Here is an 18,370-nt window from a genome sequence, read left to right as displayed (position 1 = left end):
CCGCATTTGCCTAGCAAGCATGTGCATTTAAGGCACTGCCTGGATGGAGGATGGAGACAATGAGGATGTACATACTGTATATTCCTGCGTATAAGACTACTTTTTAACCCAGGAAAATCTTCTCCAAAGTCGGGGGTCGTCTTATACGCCGGGTCGTATTTCTCATACGGCGAGTATATCCCAAACTCTATATTTTAACTGGAAAAGTTGGGGGTTACCTAAAAAGCTCTGACTTTGGAGTGGCTTGAATTACTAAAGGAAGGAGTCCCACCCGTGGCTCCATTATTCACTTTTGCCTCCACCTCCCCACACCCCTGGCAAGCGGCCCCCAAAAGAATGCATGGGATGGAACGCGGCCCTCAGGATGAAAAAGCCCACCCCACCCCGTGTATAAAGGAGACGGGTGGGAATGTATAATGTGGAGTTAGAGGCCAATGGGATGCAAAAACAAACAAACACACAAGTCCGCAGCAATGACATCAGAGCTTAAATATATGTAAAATAATCCCTGGCAAAAGCACGGCCTGTAACAATTACATCAGAGCTTAGACGCATGTAAAATAATCCTTCGCAGCAGGAGGAGGATACCAACTGGGTATTATGTGCACAGAGGGAAAGAATTATAAACAGTGGTGTCAAGAGAAAGTAACATGCAGTGCAGAAAACTGAAAGTGCATCACAGTTTTGCAAGAGGACAGGAGATCCAGCAAAACCCAAGGACCCAGTGGGGTGATAGTGCGGTCAGGCAAGTCATTCCAAAAACTCCTTCCTCCTCTATTTCGGTGGTTACCAGAAAAGAGAGAGCCAGAAGCACACGCAGAGGCCTGTGAAGAACAAGCCTATGGGAAGAGGCCTGGGAAGAACAAGCCTGGGCAGCTTGGCTGGGAGACTGCGAACCCGTGAAGATGGCAGCAAGCTGGCAAGGGTGGGGAGAAGACTTATCTGAATTCCCAGGATGGCACTGCTACACCCTAACCCAATGTATGTCAACTGTGGCTCCCCAGGGGCTGTTGGGAATAAAACTCCCATAATCCCTAGCCAGTTTAGCCAATGGTCAGGGATGATGGGCGTTCAAGAACATCTGGGGTCCCCAAGGCTGGAAAGCTCAGAGCTACTCTGAGCCCTGCAGAACGGCACTCGAAGAAGTGTCTGGATTATGATTTTTTAAAAAGCCAGGAGCGGCCTACTCTGAAGTAACAGCGGTTGCTGGAAAATTGATACAGCACGAAAGAGGAGGGCTTCCCTAACTGTGGTCTGCAGGCCACCAGTGGTTCGCAAGCTTCATTCAGGCGCTGCCTGGGTGTCTTTGGACGGCGTAGTTGAAAATGAGGCTCCATTGCATTAAACATTCTTAACGATTTCGATTGTATTGTTTTCGCTTCTCTTATTACTTGCACTGTATTTTATTATTGCATTATGATCTGAATTCCACGGAATGCAAGTCGTAACACAACAGATAAATATGAAATGAAAGAAGTGATTACAAAATACCATTTTAAAATCGCACAGCATCTAGCATGGCACGTTGCAATTACAGCAGGAAGAAAAACTGCCATGGGGCGGGGAAAGTTGCGGAACTCCTGGGCTAGAAAGAGGGAAGTTCACTTTCTGTGGTGGAGAAGTCAGTCTCAATGCTAGCTGAAGTTTAATGATCAGGCTGCTAAAATTCAGTTAAGGGTCTAGGTGAACTTCCGTAAACACGGACTTACGCAGCCGCAAGCAACACGATTATTCTCTGATAGCAGTCTTCCACAGCCTGGTGCCCTTGAGATGTTCTGGACTATAGCTCCAAATGGACCACAACATCGCAAGAGCAATCAGGTTGGAGAACGCTGCTCTAATTGATCCATCTCCATTGTAAAATCAACAATAAAATTGGCTCCAGTGTGATGTCAGTGTAATGCAAAGTTGGGATCCGGCCTTGAAAGTGGCTCCAGGACCTCAAAATAATTTCCTCATAGCTGGGCAGACGGAGATACAGGGCTTTTTATCCGAGACACATTTTCTTGGGTTTACCTCAAAGGAGATTTTTTTTTTTAATGTATGCACGCTTCCTCTTTATATCTTGAGAGGGAAGTGCTGTAACATTCTGACAGCTCTGCTGTGAAGTCAAGGACACCGTGGAGTCCTTGAATAGCGGCCAGCTGTAACAGGGTGAAGATATTAAAAGCTATGTCTTTGGGAGCTCTGGGAGAGAAGGAACAAAGAAAACTCTCTCTCACTCTCTCTGGTTAAATGCAATTTTTAAAAACATGCAGACAAAAAGACAGACCAACTAAGCACTTTGTCCAAAACTAAGATCACATCTACACCATACATATAAAGCAGTATCCTGCTACTTTAAACAGTCATTGCTTCCTCCCAAAGGATCCTGGGAATTGTCATTTGATAACTGCCACAGACCTACAATTCCCAGAGTTCCCTGGGAGGAGGAATCCATTTTTAAACCACTCTGGAATTATGAGGGGAATATGGAGTCTCCTGAAAACTCTCAGCACCCTTAAGAGTTAACTACAGTTCCCAGGATTCTTTGGGAGAAACCACAACTGTTTAAAGGGATAAAACAGTTTGCTTTAAATGTGTAATGCAGATGTGGCATTACACATTTAAAAGGAGCAGAGTTAAGTGGGAAAATATCCCACAGGACTTAGTCCCTCCACTGTTTTCAAATATAAATTCTAACACAAGTAGTACCTCTGAACATGTACAGAGAGCCTTCCACCTCATGGTGAGCCACTGCAATCTACCCGCACCTTTAAAATTAAGTAACAGGCTTCCTTCAAGGATCCCACATACAGGCCTCTCTGCACCGACGCACGTTAAAAATTAAGCTTTGTCTCTATGTCCCTTGATAGCAATCTAACACAGAGTGCCAAAAATAAATACACATGCAGATTGGTAAAGCTTCTAATTTATGCTGGAACTCCAGGCCACCACTAAATTCTACATCACTGCCCAGTTCCTGCCTGTACCTGCACACTTCCATCGCTGCAAGAGAAGAGGAGGCCACACCCAGGCTAAAAACAGTTTGGCTTGCTTGCTTAAGGGTACTTATTTGAGTTCCAGGCCAAAACGCTAGTCCTTATTGCTAACAAGGAACTTTTATGCAGCCGAAGAACTCCCCACACAAATCGCAAGCGGCTCCACTGAGCCATGTGGCATTCTAGAAGGTCCAATTACAACTGAATCAAATTCAATTACAGTGGTACCTCGGGTTACAGACGCTTCAGGTTACAGACGCTTCAGGTTACAGACTCCGCTAACCCAGAAATAGTACCTCGGGTTAAGAACTTTGCTTCAGGATGAGAACAGAAATCGCACGGCGGCAGCAGGAGGCCCCATTAGCTAAAGTGGTACCAGAGGTCAAGAACAGTTTCAGGACCTCCAGAACGAATTAAGTTCTTAACCCGAGGTACCACTGCACCAGGGCGAGGAAGATGAACCCCTTCACTGCAAGTGCTTTTTAATCCCTCCCAGGTGGTGAAAGCATTTTTGACAGCCACACAAGACACAGAGATCATTGCATTCGTTTATACTGATCAGGACCAGAATTCTACACAAACGCCCCTTTCACAGAATCATGGGAGTTGGAAGGGACCCTGAGGGTCATCCAGTCCAACCCCCTGCAATGCAGAAATATTTTGCCCATCGTGGGGCTCAAACCCACAACCCTAAGATTAAGGGCGTCATGCAGGACTGAGCTGGTCCGGCAGGCACAGGTATGTTTTTTTCCCAGTCCCAAGTGGAACTGAAGGAGCACTTACCTTCAGAGGGGGAAAGAGTGACAGCTGCCGGGATCTCCCCCACTTTCCCTATCTGGGCACAAGCCCCCGGCAGCGGAGGGGGAGGAAATGTCTGCTCAGAAGCATTTTCCGGAGCCGCTCCGCCAGCCTTGAAGGGGTTCACTTTGGGCTTAGGGGCAACAACGGGTGCAAATTTCTTCTGAGGGCTGTAGAAGCTCGGGGTGGAGATGTTGATGCTGACTGTGGATGTCATGCGGGTCCCCGGGGCCCCCGACGAGGCCATCCTGCCGTGGCGTAGATCAGGACCTATGGAAAGGAAGACAAGAGCAGGCAATTGGGAGAGGTGGAAACAGGGCAGGCTCTTTTGCAGAGAGCATGTAAAGGTTGTGGCAAAGGGGCATGTGTGTGTGTGTGTGTGTAAAAGAGGGGGGTTGTGCATGCATGCATGCTTGCAAGCAAGCAAGCAAGCGTGGAGCATATAATAAAAACCTGGATTCAAAACCTGTAAAATCTCCGCCTCCCTCTGGGGCAAGCGATGGCAAAATAGAGGCCAGGCCCCAACTTCTTCCCTGTGTGTGTACACTTTGGAGCCATGCAAGCTCTATTTTGGGAGCGGCGGAGGAGAAAGAGAGAAGAGGATTTTTTTGGGGGGGGGACACATTACAGGAGAAAAGAAACCCACAGCGCAGCAGACGGAAAGGGGATAGAATTCGCAGTAGCCAAAATAGCTGTTCCAAGGCTGCGTTTCAAAAATAAAAATAAGAGCAACTCCGGAGCATTCCTTTTCGACTTTGCAAAGCAATTGGGGAGGGGGTGGTCTGCTACACAGCGCTTTCAGCATGGCTACGGTTCGCTCACAGGCTAGCACACACGCACACACCGCTCCTTAAAACATCTCCATCTAACCCCCTCACCTCAGCTTTTGTGTTACCTCACGGCCCCTGGTCCCGGCTGGTCAACACGGACCGTTTGCAGCTGGAGCAGAACAAAAGGAAAGCTGGCGATGGAACCCATGCCATGGCGGTGTCATCAGCAAGGGAGCCCCTTGGTGTGCGCACACGCAGGCACAAACACACACCAACAAACACACTCTCTCCTCCTGCTGGAGGTTCGTCCTCTTTTCTTCTGTCACTGTGGCCAGAGACAAGCATCCCCGTTCAGCATCTCCGCCTGCTCTGCTGTGCCGCCCGCCTCCCTCCCTCCCCCTCTGCACAGGAAGCAACTCCAGGACCCAGCCACACGTCCATTCCCGAGCTCCAGCTACACACACACAGGCGAGAGAGACCGCCCATTTTTCGCAGGGGCAAGCAGAGGCACAGCACAGGAGAGGAGAGGGGAGCAAAAAATAAACGACCTCTTCTAGCCACAATCCTGATAGTGGTGCTTTATTAAAGGAGAAGCTGACTTGGGAAAGGTCAGCCCAGAATTCCCAGAATTGTAGAAAGAGGCAAAAGGAGGAGGAGGAGGAGGAGGAGGAAGAGGAGGAGGAGGAAGAGGAGGAGGAGGAAGAGGAGGAGGAGGAGGAGGAGGAGGAGGAGGAGAAGAAGAAGAAGAAGAAGAAGAAGAAGAAGAAGAAGAAGAAGAAGAAGAAGAAGAAGAAGAAGAAGAAGAAGAAGAAGAAGAAGAAGAAGGAGTCCTAGCAATACAATAATACAGTGGTACCTCGGTTTAAGAACAGTCCTGTTTACGAACGATTTGGTTTACGAAATACGTAATCTTAAAATCTTAAAACGATTTGGTTTAAGAACTCCCTACTTTGGTTTACGAAGTAGTGTCCCAGTTTGCAAACTTTACCTCGGTCTAAGAACGGAATTCGAACAGTGTAAGGACACCAGCGACGGGAGGCCTCATGAGGGAAAGCGGGCCTCAAAGAACAGACTTCCAGAACGGATTAAGTTCGTAAACCGAGGTACCACTGTATAGAAACAAAATGCAAAATCCTAGATAGGGTACTTTGCCCCAATATCTCAAAACACTGAAGGCATGTGCCAAATATATGTTTCTTTAAAGGCTTGAACGTCAGCATATGCGCATGGTCAACAATAAATGGTATGCATTTTTTGTTGTTGCATGTTATGATTTTACTTTCAATAGCATAGTTCAAGAGGACTCGCATCCGTTCCCACCTTGCCACCACCCACCCACACAGAGAGAGAGAACTTTACCCACCAAGGATTGCAAATATCTTGTTCTACTGGTACTTCCATAACACGCTGGGCTCTACAAAGGTTGAGAGAGCAGTCCAGCAAAACGAGTCGGGAGAGCTCTCTCTCTCTCTCTCTCTCTCGAAAAGGGCGTCCCCTCAAAGTAAACAGAGGTATTGGGAGGGTCAACACAGCCCACCCCAACCTTGAAGATAATTTCCGAGGTTCTTGCTGACTGAGCAATCCAAGTTTGCCAACCACACCCATCAACTTCCAATGGGCTTCAAAGCTGACCACCAGACAAAATGCAACAGGAAGCCTATAGTCGCCTGCTGGGGGTGTCCCAACTTCAAATAAGACCCTTCCTGACCTCCTCCAATGCAGTCCTTCCCTATAACCTCCCAGTTGAATCACTGAGATTCACAGAATCGTGATTACCAGAATTGCAAAGTTGGAAGGGGACACAAGCTTCATCTGGTGGTCCAACCCCCTGCAATGCAGGGCTCTTTTGCCCAAAGTGGGGCTCAAACCCACAACCCTGAAATTAAGACCCTCGTGCTCTACCGACTGAGCTGTCCCAAGACCCAACTGGCCTCCACTACAAGACATAGCTCAGCATGGTGCTGATAATACCAAGGTCCAATCCCTCTATGGGACAGCTGCAGATTCCTGCATTGCAGGGGGTTGGACTAGATGATCCTTGGGATTCCTTCCAACTCCGTGATTCTATGAGAGCGAGTTCTGTAAGTATTTCGTGTCGCCAGGCCCAAGCTGTGGAACACACTTCCAGCAGAGAGACAGCGGGCACCCTCCTTTCAGATTTCCAGGAGTCTCTCTGCAGCTGTTTAATTTGCTGGTCACTTTAATGATGGTCTCTATTGCTTCTAATTGTGCTTTAATCTCTCTCTTCCCCCCCCTTTAATACCCTCCCAAAAATATTTTATGATATGGGTGTGTCAATAATTTTATAAACAAACAAACACACTTGGTGCTCAACTCCCATCATCCCCAGTCAAGGCGGCCAATGCTCAGGGATGATGGGATTTGTAGTCCAACGAAATCTGCAGGGCACCAAGTTGTAGGAAGGTAGCTCCAAGGCCTCGAACGACATCACTGAAAGCTTCCGCTTGGACACATGTGAAGGCAGAATTTACTGATGAGTCCATGGGCATCTTCTACATGTAGCAAGACTGGATCCAGCCTACTCTGGAGCCTGCCAAATCTCTCCAGCACAAAATCCCATTACTGTACAAAGAACTACACCACGATACCTTGTTTCCCACACAGGACTTTCCCATTAGGCCTTCTGACTTTCCCAGCATTCAGCAGCTTCCTGCTACATTCTGCCCTTGGCGAGAGTTAAGGCCAGTCCACCTCAATCTCAAGTGATTTTTTTTAAAAAAAATCCCTTTGCTGGTTTAAAGGCAAAAGGTTTTGGTTAATTACACTTGGTGCATTAACCAAAAGGAGGGGGGGAGAATGGAAGATCACAACATGGTTACGAAGGCTAGGGAGTCAGCTGCCCCATGGAGATGCTGAATTGCATAGACCGGGCAGCTGTTCCCATCTCCTCAACCTCAGGACAACCCCTGTTTCCCCACTTGCTCTCAGCAGCTGCGCTGCTCATCTTACTCCTCCTCTCCCTTGCTAGTGACCTCATCCCCAGCTCCAACCCAAGAGAAGTCAACACTCCTTCTTACGATGTGCAGCCAGTTCCTTAAGTGACACTTGAAATGAAGTGTCCGCAGATGAAAAGGGAGCCGAACAGGGTTTCAAAGAATCCAGATATGGGAGCCATTGAGAAACACTTGGACACAACTCAAGACATGTGTATGACATATCAGAAACCAAAAGGGAGAGCTATGAGATGCAGTCAACACACCCACTGTTCACATGGACAGGAAAGACTGGGGCATGCCCCAGCGAGTTTTCAAGTTTGCCCAGAGGGAAGAAGACGTTCCTGGACTCCGGGACAGCTCCGGCACTACCTCATCTTGCAGTTATTTCAGAAGGATTGGGGTGTAAAGCAGCCAAACTGTTGCCAATAAGCAGAGATGGCCCTGACAACGTTCTTGGGACTACAGCTTAGCGCAGGCATCCCCAAACTGCGGCCCTCCAGATGTTTTGGCCTACAACTCCCATGATCCCTAGCTAACAGGACCAGTGGTCGGGGAAGATGGGAATTGTAGTCCAAAACATCTGGAGGGCCGAAGTGGAATTTGCTACCAAGGAGTGTGGTGGAGTCTCCTTCTTTGGAGGTCTTTAAGCAGAGGCTTGACAGGCATATGTCAAGAATGCTTTGATGGCGTTTCCTGCTTGGCAGGGGGTTGGATTGGATGGCCCTTGTGGTCTCTTCCAACTCTATGATTCTATGAGTTTGGGGATGCCTGGCTTAGGGCCTTCTAGATGCTGGTTGGACTCCAACTCCCATCAGCCCCAGTAGGCACAGCCAGTGATCATGGATGATGGGAAATGTAGTCTAACAGGATCTGGAGGGCACCAGATTGGGGAAGGCTGCTTTAGGGAGAGAATAATTTTTAAGCAGCCTATGCTCCAGAAACATTTGTTCCTATGGCCATGTTCTCCCCCCCCCAAAAAAAAAGATGCAAATGAAACCCTCTAGATTTCTGCATTGCAGGCCGATGGCAGCTTCAAAGAGCAGGGCTTTCTTCGTGGTGGCACCTTCCTTAGAGAATTCTATTCACAGGGAACCACACCAGACCATTTCTATTGCAAGGATTTGAAGACCAGTTAAAACAGGTGTTCCTCTAGTTGGAACATTGTAAAGGGAATACCTGTTTGTAGGTGTACGTGTAGTATTTAGCGTGAAATGTCATATTGCTTTTATAGCTCTTATGTGTAAGTCACCTTGAGAGCCTCTGAAAGGAAAGCATATATGTTGTTTATTGTCGGTGGTACTCACTAGGAGCTGCTGGAAAGGTTAAAACACTCATGGTATGTTCACAATCCAAGTATTTCTGCCTGGGGTGTTGCAGGACTGGAAGTCTGACAATATCGCCCACCACAGTTTCTGCCAGTCAACTATAATCACACAGTGCATCTCTTTTATTATTATTATTAAAGATTTATTAGTTTACAAAAATACGTGCACTGTCTCTTTTTTCAAGTTGTGTTTTCTACAGATCAGTTTCATTTGTTGCAAGACATTAGTGTTGCACGCAGTATTACAGTGCATCTCCTGACGATTTAGGCACCCAGTCAAATCAACTGGCACCCACCCACTGAACCTTTTGCAATTAAATAGCCAACGGGAAAACAACAGTTAGGAACTGTTGGGCTGCATCCCTGTAGGATAGGGAGCGTTTTAGCAAATAAGCTGTTGCCTATTAAGTGCGAGATTTCCTGCAGAAACTTTTTTTGGGAATATGCAATCAGTGGCATGATGGACGAGCCCTGTTAAGTACAAATTATGATATAATCTGGCTATTGTAGGCCACTCAATAAAGGGATTAACACCAGGCTGGTGTGAGCTGGTGCAGAGTGAATTCTGACAGAGGGGAGGAACGTTGACCAGGAGCCAGTTTATACACTAAGCAGAAACAAATGGTGAAGCTTTTCATGGGCGGCACCATTTCAAGCAGTGGGTAAAGAATGAATGCTTTTTGATGGCAGCGCTCTATGCCTAGAAAAACAGCTGTGTTCAGCCTAGCCTTCCCTTCTGTGCTACTTGTCTAAGTGCAGGGGGTTTTCTCAGGAGGAATTCAGAAATGCCATCCTACTACCTGCAATGCATTAAGTTTCACAGTCACGCAAAAAGCTTTATCGCTTGGTTCTGCTGACTGTATATAATGGCCATATAGATATTTTGGCTTCTGCCATTCCCAGTCAGGTTCCGGAAGTACACAAGAAATGTCTGCCTTGCCCTTCATCGTAAGATCTCAGATCCTGCCTTGAGCAGGGTTGGACTAGATGACCACCAGGTTCCCTTCTAATTTCTATAAGCCCACAAGCCACAAATAATGGCTGACGTGTTGCGCTACGATTGGTGGGTCACAGGTTAGGCAGGTATGTGTGTGTATGTGCCATCATATAGTTTAGTCACTAGGTGGCACTGGGCTTAATTTAAGCATCTGGGTGGAGTTACCATCGGAGTTTCCTGTTCTGCCCTTATTTTAAGACATCGTTAACGTTGTGGTCTAGCAGCTTGTGGCTGATGTGTCTTAAATGATAGCAGGCCTACCCTAGAATCAGATGATGAACTGAGCAGGTTTATGCATTCCTCTAACCCTAAAGAGACGCAGCTCACACACACGTCCTGAATTTAGCAGGTCTGTTTAACAAGGCCCAACATTTTAGCATTTGAGGCATGAAGGCAGCTCATGAGCTATGGCCAGCAGGGAAGTGAAACTAGCTATGTAGTTGGAACACCGTTAAAAGTCAGGCAGCAACATCTCTCCCAACCCTGACCACACCTCTTTTCTGTTATTGCATACTGGTTGTTCTGAAGGAACATTTCTGTGTCTGTCCAATGAAAACAAAAAAAAAATTATTTCTTCCAGTAGCACCTTAGAGACCAACTAAGTTTGTCATTGGTATGAGCTTTCATGTGCATGCACACTTCTTCAGGTACATTAACTCATACCAATGACAAACTTAGTTGGTCTCTAAGGTGCTACTGGAAGAAATAATTTTTTGTTGTTGTTTCGACTACACCAGACCAACACGGCTGCCTACCTGTCCAATGAAAAGGTTGACATGATCTTCCACTGATGTAGAAAATATACACACACACATATATATGGAGAGTCATACCAGAACTTTGAGAAATTAACACAGCAAACTCTCTGTTCCATACAGATGCTAAAGTAGCTGTTTTCCAAAGACTATGGTGGCTGCTCAAAATAACTCCAGTTCCCTTCTCCCATAATGTGCAAACTCACTGGCTGAGCTTTTAAATCAGTAAGGTTATCCAGGATCACCCCAAAGCAAGAGTCCCTTTTGCTGGATCAAACCAAGTTTCCTCCAGCGTTCCTATCTGAAGCAGGGGTCGCTGAATTAAGTTCTTTAGGGCGTGAATAAATGCACCAGCTTTCTCCTGCGGGCTGTGCGCAGCATTTGGCATTTAAAGGTAGACTGCTTCTGAACAGAGGGGTTCTCCAGTGCTAGCTTGACAAACACCCAACCAGCTCAGGAACAGGATGCAAGATTCCTGCTATACCATTATTTCCCTCCCTTCCCCCCCCCCCTGCAGGGAGACACTGTTTCTACGGATCTCAGAGCTTCTTCTTTTTTGCTTTGTTATCAAAAAGCAGTAAAAGGTACTTTCTTGTGTATACCGTAATAAGCTGGCGAACGCGCGTGTGCAGAAATAGCAGTGCGGCGGCCTATACTCAGTCTAATAATACAAGCGGCTGACACGTCCACACCCCTTTTCTTTGCTGAAAGTAGGGGGAAAGTCTGGCCGGAAAAAAGTGGACTAGAAGTCTTGATCCAGCAAGCCAGACCCCCTGTAAAGGGCACCGACATAACGCAACAGTTGCGTCGCCCCCTCCCCGCTGCCGAACCTTGCGTATTCTTCCCGCTACTTCGACTCAAACATCTGGAAAAATGCTCCGGGCCGAGGCGGGCGCACACCCCTTCTTGCAGTCCCAAAGCAGGCAGGGAACAACTCCCAGGCCGCTTCTCCGCTTTCAGCCGCTGCCAACCCTTTAACAAGAGAAAGGAGGAGACTGCCGGAGGTATTTCCCTTCAGGAGGGGAGGGGGGCTCGCCAGAGAGACCGGACTACAACGGCGCGCCGCGCCTCGTCACGGTTTCCCCCGAGGAGGAGGAGGAGGGGCGCTCGGCAATCATGTAAATCTCTCGCCCACGGGAGCGTTTTTCCCCACCACCACCCTAACTCGATCCTAGACTTCCTCGAGAGTAAACCCCCGAGGAAACGTGCCCGTAGTTTCTCGCTCTTTTCCCAAATGCCTCTGGCGCTGCAACTTTACGCGCGCGTAAACTTTTACGCGCACTCAGCCAAGCCCCGCGTTGCAATGGGGATGTGAGCAAAAGTAGCCCGGACGAGAATCCATCCGGCCCGCCGGTGCCCCCGAGGAGGTAGGGGCACCTAACTCTCCCTTCGAATACAAGGCACACGTTTTAAGAGCTCTTAAAACCACGGTAGAGTTTCCGGGGTTGGGGGGGGGGAGGTGGCAGGAAGCCCGGCAGGTTTCTCCAAAGAGAAGGCAGCCTTACCTAGAGGGCGATGGTCTGGTCCTAGCAGGAGCAGCGGCGGCGGCGGGTGGCGCAGCTTTAGGGCGCAGAGAAAGAGAGCCGCTCTCGGATTCCCGGGGGACCTGAACGAGGACTGTGCGCGCTGCTGCTGCTGCTGAGGATCGCAGCCTCCCGCGACTCCTCCCCGCGGCCAGGAGGGTTGTGCTCGCCTGGCCCGTGCGCAACTTTCTGAAGCTGCCTTTGCCAAGAAGGGGTGTTGAAGAAGCTCGGAGGGGGCGGAGGAAAAAGGAGCTGTTGTAGCCCCGACACTTCCTAGCTGATCGCAACTTTTTCTTTTCTTTTTTTTTAAGGGAGCCTCGCTCTGCCCAAGCTGTTTGACCATAAAAGGAGAGAGCCTGCTCGGAGCGAACAGCTGAGCTCACTCATCGGGGAATGTGGTAAGGAGGGGAGGCTACCGGCGACCACGGAGAAAAGGAGGAGGGGGCTTCCTCTCCTCCCAAAAGGTTGCAGCCCCTCGATGAGTCCGAACCTGGGCATGTTTTTGCTCTGTGGGGCCCGGCCCGATGCGGTGCGGGGCTGCCTCCTAAGACTAACCGCGTGCGCAACGCCCTCTTCCTTGGGCTTCCTCGGAAGTCAACGGCGCCCGCCTCCCCGAGTTCACTAGCCCCCAGTAAAGTGGCCATAGGCCTGGTGTTCTACTCGATCCCCCAATGAGGATCTGTCGAGTGTTTTTCCCAGTAGTGTAGGTGGAACTTCGCCACGTTAGCGCCCCAAGCCTAAAAAAACTGCTGAGAAGGAAGCCTCGAGACAACAGTTCAGTAGTTTATTCGCGGTGCGTAAGGATGCGTTAAGATTGCAGTCCGGAAGGAATGGGAAAGCACACAGGTTAATGCATCTCCGTTTCTCTGGCCAGCCTTGGGTGTTTTATTCCTCCCCCAGCCCTTTACGTGGCCCCTGTCCCGTCCCCGTCGCCCCCCACGGCCCTCAGCTCAAGGCCCTGGTGAGGTTTATGGTTTCCTTCATACTTTTGCTGCTCTCTTCCCCTCACCCCTTCTCCTTTCTCCAAAACCACCTTGACTCTGGTGTCCCCCCCCCCTTAATGCACATCTTGAGTTCGCCTCCTCTCTTTCTCCCTCTAGGAATGACTTCATTTCCTTTGGAGGCGCTCGCCCCCCTCCCAAAAGCTGTTCTTGATGAGTCAGGGTCTGCCTTGACTTCTCCTCCAACCAGCCACCCACCCACTCCCTCCCCTCCCCTCCCCTCCCTGCCCGAACCAGCTGCAAGGCTAGCATCTGACTCAGAATTTCCTCTTAGAAAACTGAGAGGAAGTTTGTTCTTTCCACATACAAAAAACCCAGTGTTATCATGACCCAACATGGGGTTTTTGTTTGTTTGTGTGTGTGTTCTTCTTGTCTCCTCTAGCCTGGAGTTCAGGGTACAATAGGAACTCCCTTCCTAACTTGAATGGCCCCATTCAAAAGCATCAGGAATGATGGAGGTTTCCTGACATGAGGGCCACAAAGGGGGCGGGAGGGAGGGATACAGTTCTCTGAATATATCTGTGGGGTGTCTCCATCCTGAACTGCAGCCCACAAGACGTCTCTCTCTTTCCAAATCCTGATTTGTGGTTTGCTTCTGGGACCCACTTAGGTATAGATTCATTTTTTCCCCTACAAAGAATTCACCTATGCCCTGCTGTCTCTTTAATTTTAGCTGGTGGAGTCTGTAAGGTCTGCATTTCCATATAACCTTGTCTGTCTTGCACGATTCAGGTAAAGACCGAGAAATCCTGTTCCTAGCTTGTGTTGGAGATACACCACTGCTACAAACATGCAAGCGAAAATAGATATTGAATCCTTAAAAAAAATAAAGTTACAGTGCCTACACAAACTAAAGACTTCTATGTGATTTACAAAAGGCAAAAGACTCCCAAATTCCTGCTGAGTGAGGGAGGGGAAATAGAACACCAAGAAAATATACAGAAATGGGGAAATAACCAACACACCCAGCCCAGATTGCATCTGTGTCGACATGTCATGTGGACACAGTGGCAGCCAGTGAGCTGAGTAATAGGGATGCATCCTCAGAATTGCCACACAACACACAGACATCCCTCATGCTCCCACCAGCACCGCTAGTAAGTGATTTGGCGCTGTGGGTTAAACCACAGAGGCTAGGACTTGCCGATCAGAAGGTCAGCAGTTCGAATCCCCGCAACGGGGTGAGCTCCCGTTGCTTGGTCCCAGCTCCTGCCAACCTAGCAGTTCGAAAGCACGTCAAAGTGCAAGTAAATAGGTACCGCTCTGGCGGGAAGGTAAACAGCGTTTCCGTGTGCTGCTCTGGTTCGCCAGAAGCGGCTTAGTCATGCTGGCCACATGACCTGGAAGCTGTATGTCGGCTCCCTCGGCCAATAAAGCGAGATGAGCGCCGCAACCCCAGAGTCGGTCACAGCTGGACCTAATGGTCAGGGGTCCCTTTACCTTTTACCCTTGATGCCAATCCCTGCCATTTTTGAGCGCAACATCTGAAGGGTAGAAGCAGAGCCCGCACAACATGGCACCCACATGGCTTCCAGGGCAAGAGGAAGCCAGTCCTCCTGGGACAAGGGTTCAAAAGCCACTTGGAGTGGGAAAGACAATTCTGGCAAGCTGCCTAAGGAAGTGGGGGGGGGGGCAAGAGAGGCAAGGAGAGCAGCCTACCGACACACATGGACCACATGGACTTTCAGTGGCCTGCTGCCTGGGGCTGGGAAGCAGGAGTTAGAAGCCTCCACTGGGGAAAGGGAAGAAATGCCCCCTATTAAGTGCCTTACAAAGAACAGTCCCGTCAAGGGCAAAAGAAGGTGATCTCCTGGGATTTGAATAGGCACTGCAAGACCCACTTGGCCACAGCAGCACACAGAGATCAAAACGCACCCTGAGGATCTTCCGCACGGGTTGCGAAAGAATCTCTAGGTGACTGGAACAGCTTGCGTTTCACAGCAGCCATAGCCAATGTGGCCCCTTCTAGATGTTGTGGGCTGCAACTCTCATAATCTCTGACCACTGGCCATACTGACTGGGGCTGATGGGAATTGGCATCCAACAACATCTGGATGATGCCGCCATGTTGCTATTTCAAATCCACAACAGGAAAGAGGTGTGGCCGTTTGGTAATATGACGCACTGAGCAAGGCATTCACCCCCCAACAAAATATTTCTTATTTTCACAATAATTCCCATAGATACAGCTGCTTTTTATTGATCTTCTCAGTAGGTACCTTTATAAATATAGGCTTCTTGTTGTTTTGTTATTATTATTTTGTGCCCTCTTGGCTCGGGGCCCTGCGCAGGGAAACTTCCTGCACTGCCCCACCCCCGGCAATCGGGGACACCTGATGCAGTCAGCAAAACTGCTGCATAAGCCAATAACTAGCCCTGCTCCCCCCCCCATGATAGATCATGTGACCAGTCCACCTTCCCTGCTCTGTGGTTTGATAGGCGAGCCCTGCTAGGCAGCATGATCCCGCAAAATACAATTCCCCTATGGTATCCTTCCCTCATTGTCCGTCTCCTCCCCACATGACATCTGGGAGCAGCATTACCCCCAGAGGCCTATCCCATCGCAGTGTAGAAAACCTGAGTGGCCAGAGAGGAAAAAGGACCCTGGACTGATCCCCCAAAACCCTAAAAATTAATAAATGGTAGGATATTGATTATGTGAAGGGAGAGATACAAGCTGCAGAGGAATTCCTGGGCTAGCCTATGTAAAAGGACCTAGCCAAGCTTGGGCCATTAAGAAACAATACAGGGCCATTGAGGGCCATTGGCAGTGCAAGAGAACTGTCCTCCCCCCCCCCCATGTGCTGAAATGTGAACAAAGACTGGGGGGGGTTGTAAGTTTGCCAGGGTAACTTAGTGTGAGGTGACAGGAAAAAAGAGTCTTGAGCAAGAGCTGCTGGGAAGAAGAAGAAGGAAGAAGGACTGGGATCCATCTTGGGCAGGCCGGCTGAAGGCTGGCTGGGAGAGATGCCTTGGCCTCCAGTGCTGTACTGCTGTGGGGGAACAAGCCCCACTTGAGATGACCATGCTGTAAGATCTGGACTCCCTCCATGCAGATGAAAGTGTAAATGTGTGTAATTAAACCATATTTCTTAAAGCTACAACAGCCTCCGCCGTGTCTCAATTCTCCAAAGGAGCACAGGCCCTGGTTGAGGGCCAAGACCTCTGGAATCCTGTGCAACAGCTTGGCAGGGATATCAATATCAAACTAGAGCGGAATAAAGTGTCCCTCCCCTCCCCTTGTTTACTTCTCTGTGTACTCTTCCCCTTTCTGTTTTAACAGTACAAATTCTGCAAACACCTTCCGTATCTCCTCAAAATCATTTCTCCTGTGTATTCCCCATCTGCGCAACCACTGAGCCTAGGGCTTTGCTGATCAGAAGGTCGGCGGTTCGAATCCCTGTGACGGGGTGAGCTCCCGTTGCTTGGTCCCAGCTCCTGCCAACCTAGCAGTTTGAAAGCACGTCAAAATGCAAGTAGATAAATAGGAACCGCTACAGCGGGAAGGTAAACGGCGTTTCCATGTGCTGCTCTGGTTCACCAGAAGCGGCTTTGTCATGCTGGACACATGACCTGGAAGCTGTACGCCGGCTCCCTCGGCCAATAATGCGAGATGAGCGCCGCAACCCCAGAGTCAGTCACGACTGGACCTAATGGTCAGGGGTCCCTTTACCTTTACCTTAATGGCACACGCTAACTTATCATTAATAGCTATATTTCACACCTCTTTATACCAGCGTTTCTCAACTGCTGTTCTGGTGTGCCACAACGTGTGGCGACGAGAAGGGCGATTTGCATTGTCACATGCCTGGCGGCTGCCAATACACAGCACTAACCCGCCGGAAAGCAATATTTGGCAAGTGTTTCTTACAGTCATAATTATAATATAGGGCGGCACAGAGTTAAATTTTTAAACTTTTTTAATGGTGGTGTGCCTCACGGAACAAGTGTGCCGTGGCCCAAAAAAGGTTGAGAAACACTGCTTTATACCATTCTTCCATTTTATATTCACCTTGCCCCTTCCACTTCCTAGCTACAGTGGTGCCTCGCTTAACGAATGCCCTGCTTAACGAAATTTCCGCTTAACGAAAGGATTTTTCGAGCGGAGCTTGCCTCGCTAGACGAATGCGTTTTACGAAAAATTCGTCTAGCGAATAGCGGTTTCCCATAGGAATGCATTGAAATTCAATTAATGCGTTCCTATGGGCAAAAAAAAATTCAAAAAAAAAATTCAATGCATTCCTATGGGATTTGCTAGACGAATTTTTCGCTATAAGAAAAGACCCGTGGAACGAATTAATTTCGTCTAGCGAGGCACCACTGTATCCTAATTCATGCAGCTGTCGATAAAGTGGTGAGGAAGTCCTTCATAGCCTGCGAACCTTCCACCCCATCGTAAATTGATAATAATGCTACCTCTGGACTTTCGGTCAGCTTTAACCCAGTGGTTTCTGTTATCTCCTTAAACACCCTTTGCCAGAAAAATTGTACATATTTACACCTCCACCACATGTGAACATAATTCCCGGTTTCCTGGCATCCCCTCCAACACCGTATATTCCTTGTTTATTTGATTTAATCTGACTGGGTGTTAAATACCATCTCCAAACTAATTTATAATGATTTTCTTTTATTCTTATAGACAACATTTTCAACGTAAGATTCTCGCATATTTTCCCATGCCTGTATTCCAAGAGATTTTCGCAGTCAGCCTCTCCTAGTGATGGCCCTGCAGGTTTCCACAGCATGGGGTCAACATTCTTGATGGAAAAACACAGCAGAATGACTCATTCTCAGAGGAAGTGGCAGATAGTACCTTTCTACATGAGTTACTGTACTTCTCTGTGGGCTGCTAGTTCCTGCTGCTGCAAACTTTTAAAAAAGTAAACGTTTTCGACTGTTAAGATGGACGACATTTTTTATGTCAGAAATCTGAAACTGAAATCTTCCACAGAGATAAAGAAAACCGGGAAATACTGCGCCCCATAGCTTGTGGTATTTCTAATTACAGTGCAACAGAATATGTAAGAGGCAAAAAATAAAATAAAATTAGGGACACAAACCACTTTAGATCTTAATGAGAAAATAATCCTAGAGAACATTAGTTTATCACCAGTAGGCAAACATTTATCTCAACGCGACCACTCCCTTTCTGATACCTTGTCTCCTGCCCTGATCTAGACAACACCGGAAAGGGTGTGTCCCTAGGAACTAAAAGACTTTTAACTCTTGTTACTGGCATGAGACAATTGGTTTAAAAAAGA

At 48.4% G+C, this 18,370-nt stretch overlaps 1 protein-coding gene across 7 annotated transcripts in view; it reads right to left on the bottom strand.

Moving 5' to 3' along the window:
- ZYX (zyxin) overlaps window positions 1-12,511 on the bottom strand; it is a 41,701-nt gene extending 29,190 nt beyond the window's left edge. For 3 of the 7 annotated variants that reach the window (XM_035097047.2, XM_035097048.2, XM_035097049.2), the window contains exons 1-2: window positions 12,088-12,511; window positions 3,765-4,049 (exon numbers count right to left, since the gene is read on the bottom strand). In XM_035097047.2, coding sequence (XP_034952938.2) covers window positions 3,765-4,049; window positions 12,088-12,448 — 646 coding nt within the window. In that variant the 5' untranslated portion in view covers window positions 12,449-12,511. Of the gene's footprint in view, window positions 1-3,764; window positions 4,050-4,657; window positions 4,957-5,537; window positions 5,659-8,810; window positions 8,930-11,412; window positions 11,739-12,087 lie in introns of those variants that run through there. The other 4 variants (XM_060268843.1, XM_035097051.2, XM_035097052.2 and 1 more) reach the window with 4 other exon arrangements.
- Between the last annotated feature and the right edge of the window lie 5,859 nt (window positions 12,512-18,370).

This window comes from Zootoca vivipara, chromosome 16, assembly GCF_963506605.1.
Source record: "Zootoca vivipara chromosome 16, rZooViv1.1, whole genome shotgun sequence".
NCBI lineage: Eukaryota > Metazoa > Chordata > Lepidosauria > Squamata > Lacertidae > Zootoca > Zootoca vivipara.
The sequence above is the reverse complement of the archived record's forward strand: the minus strand, read 5'-3'. Positions and strand labels throughout refer to the sequence as shown.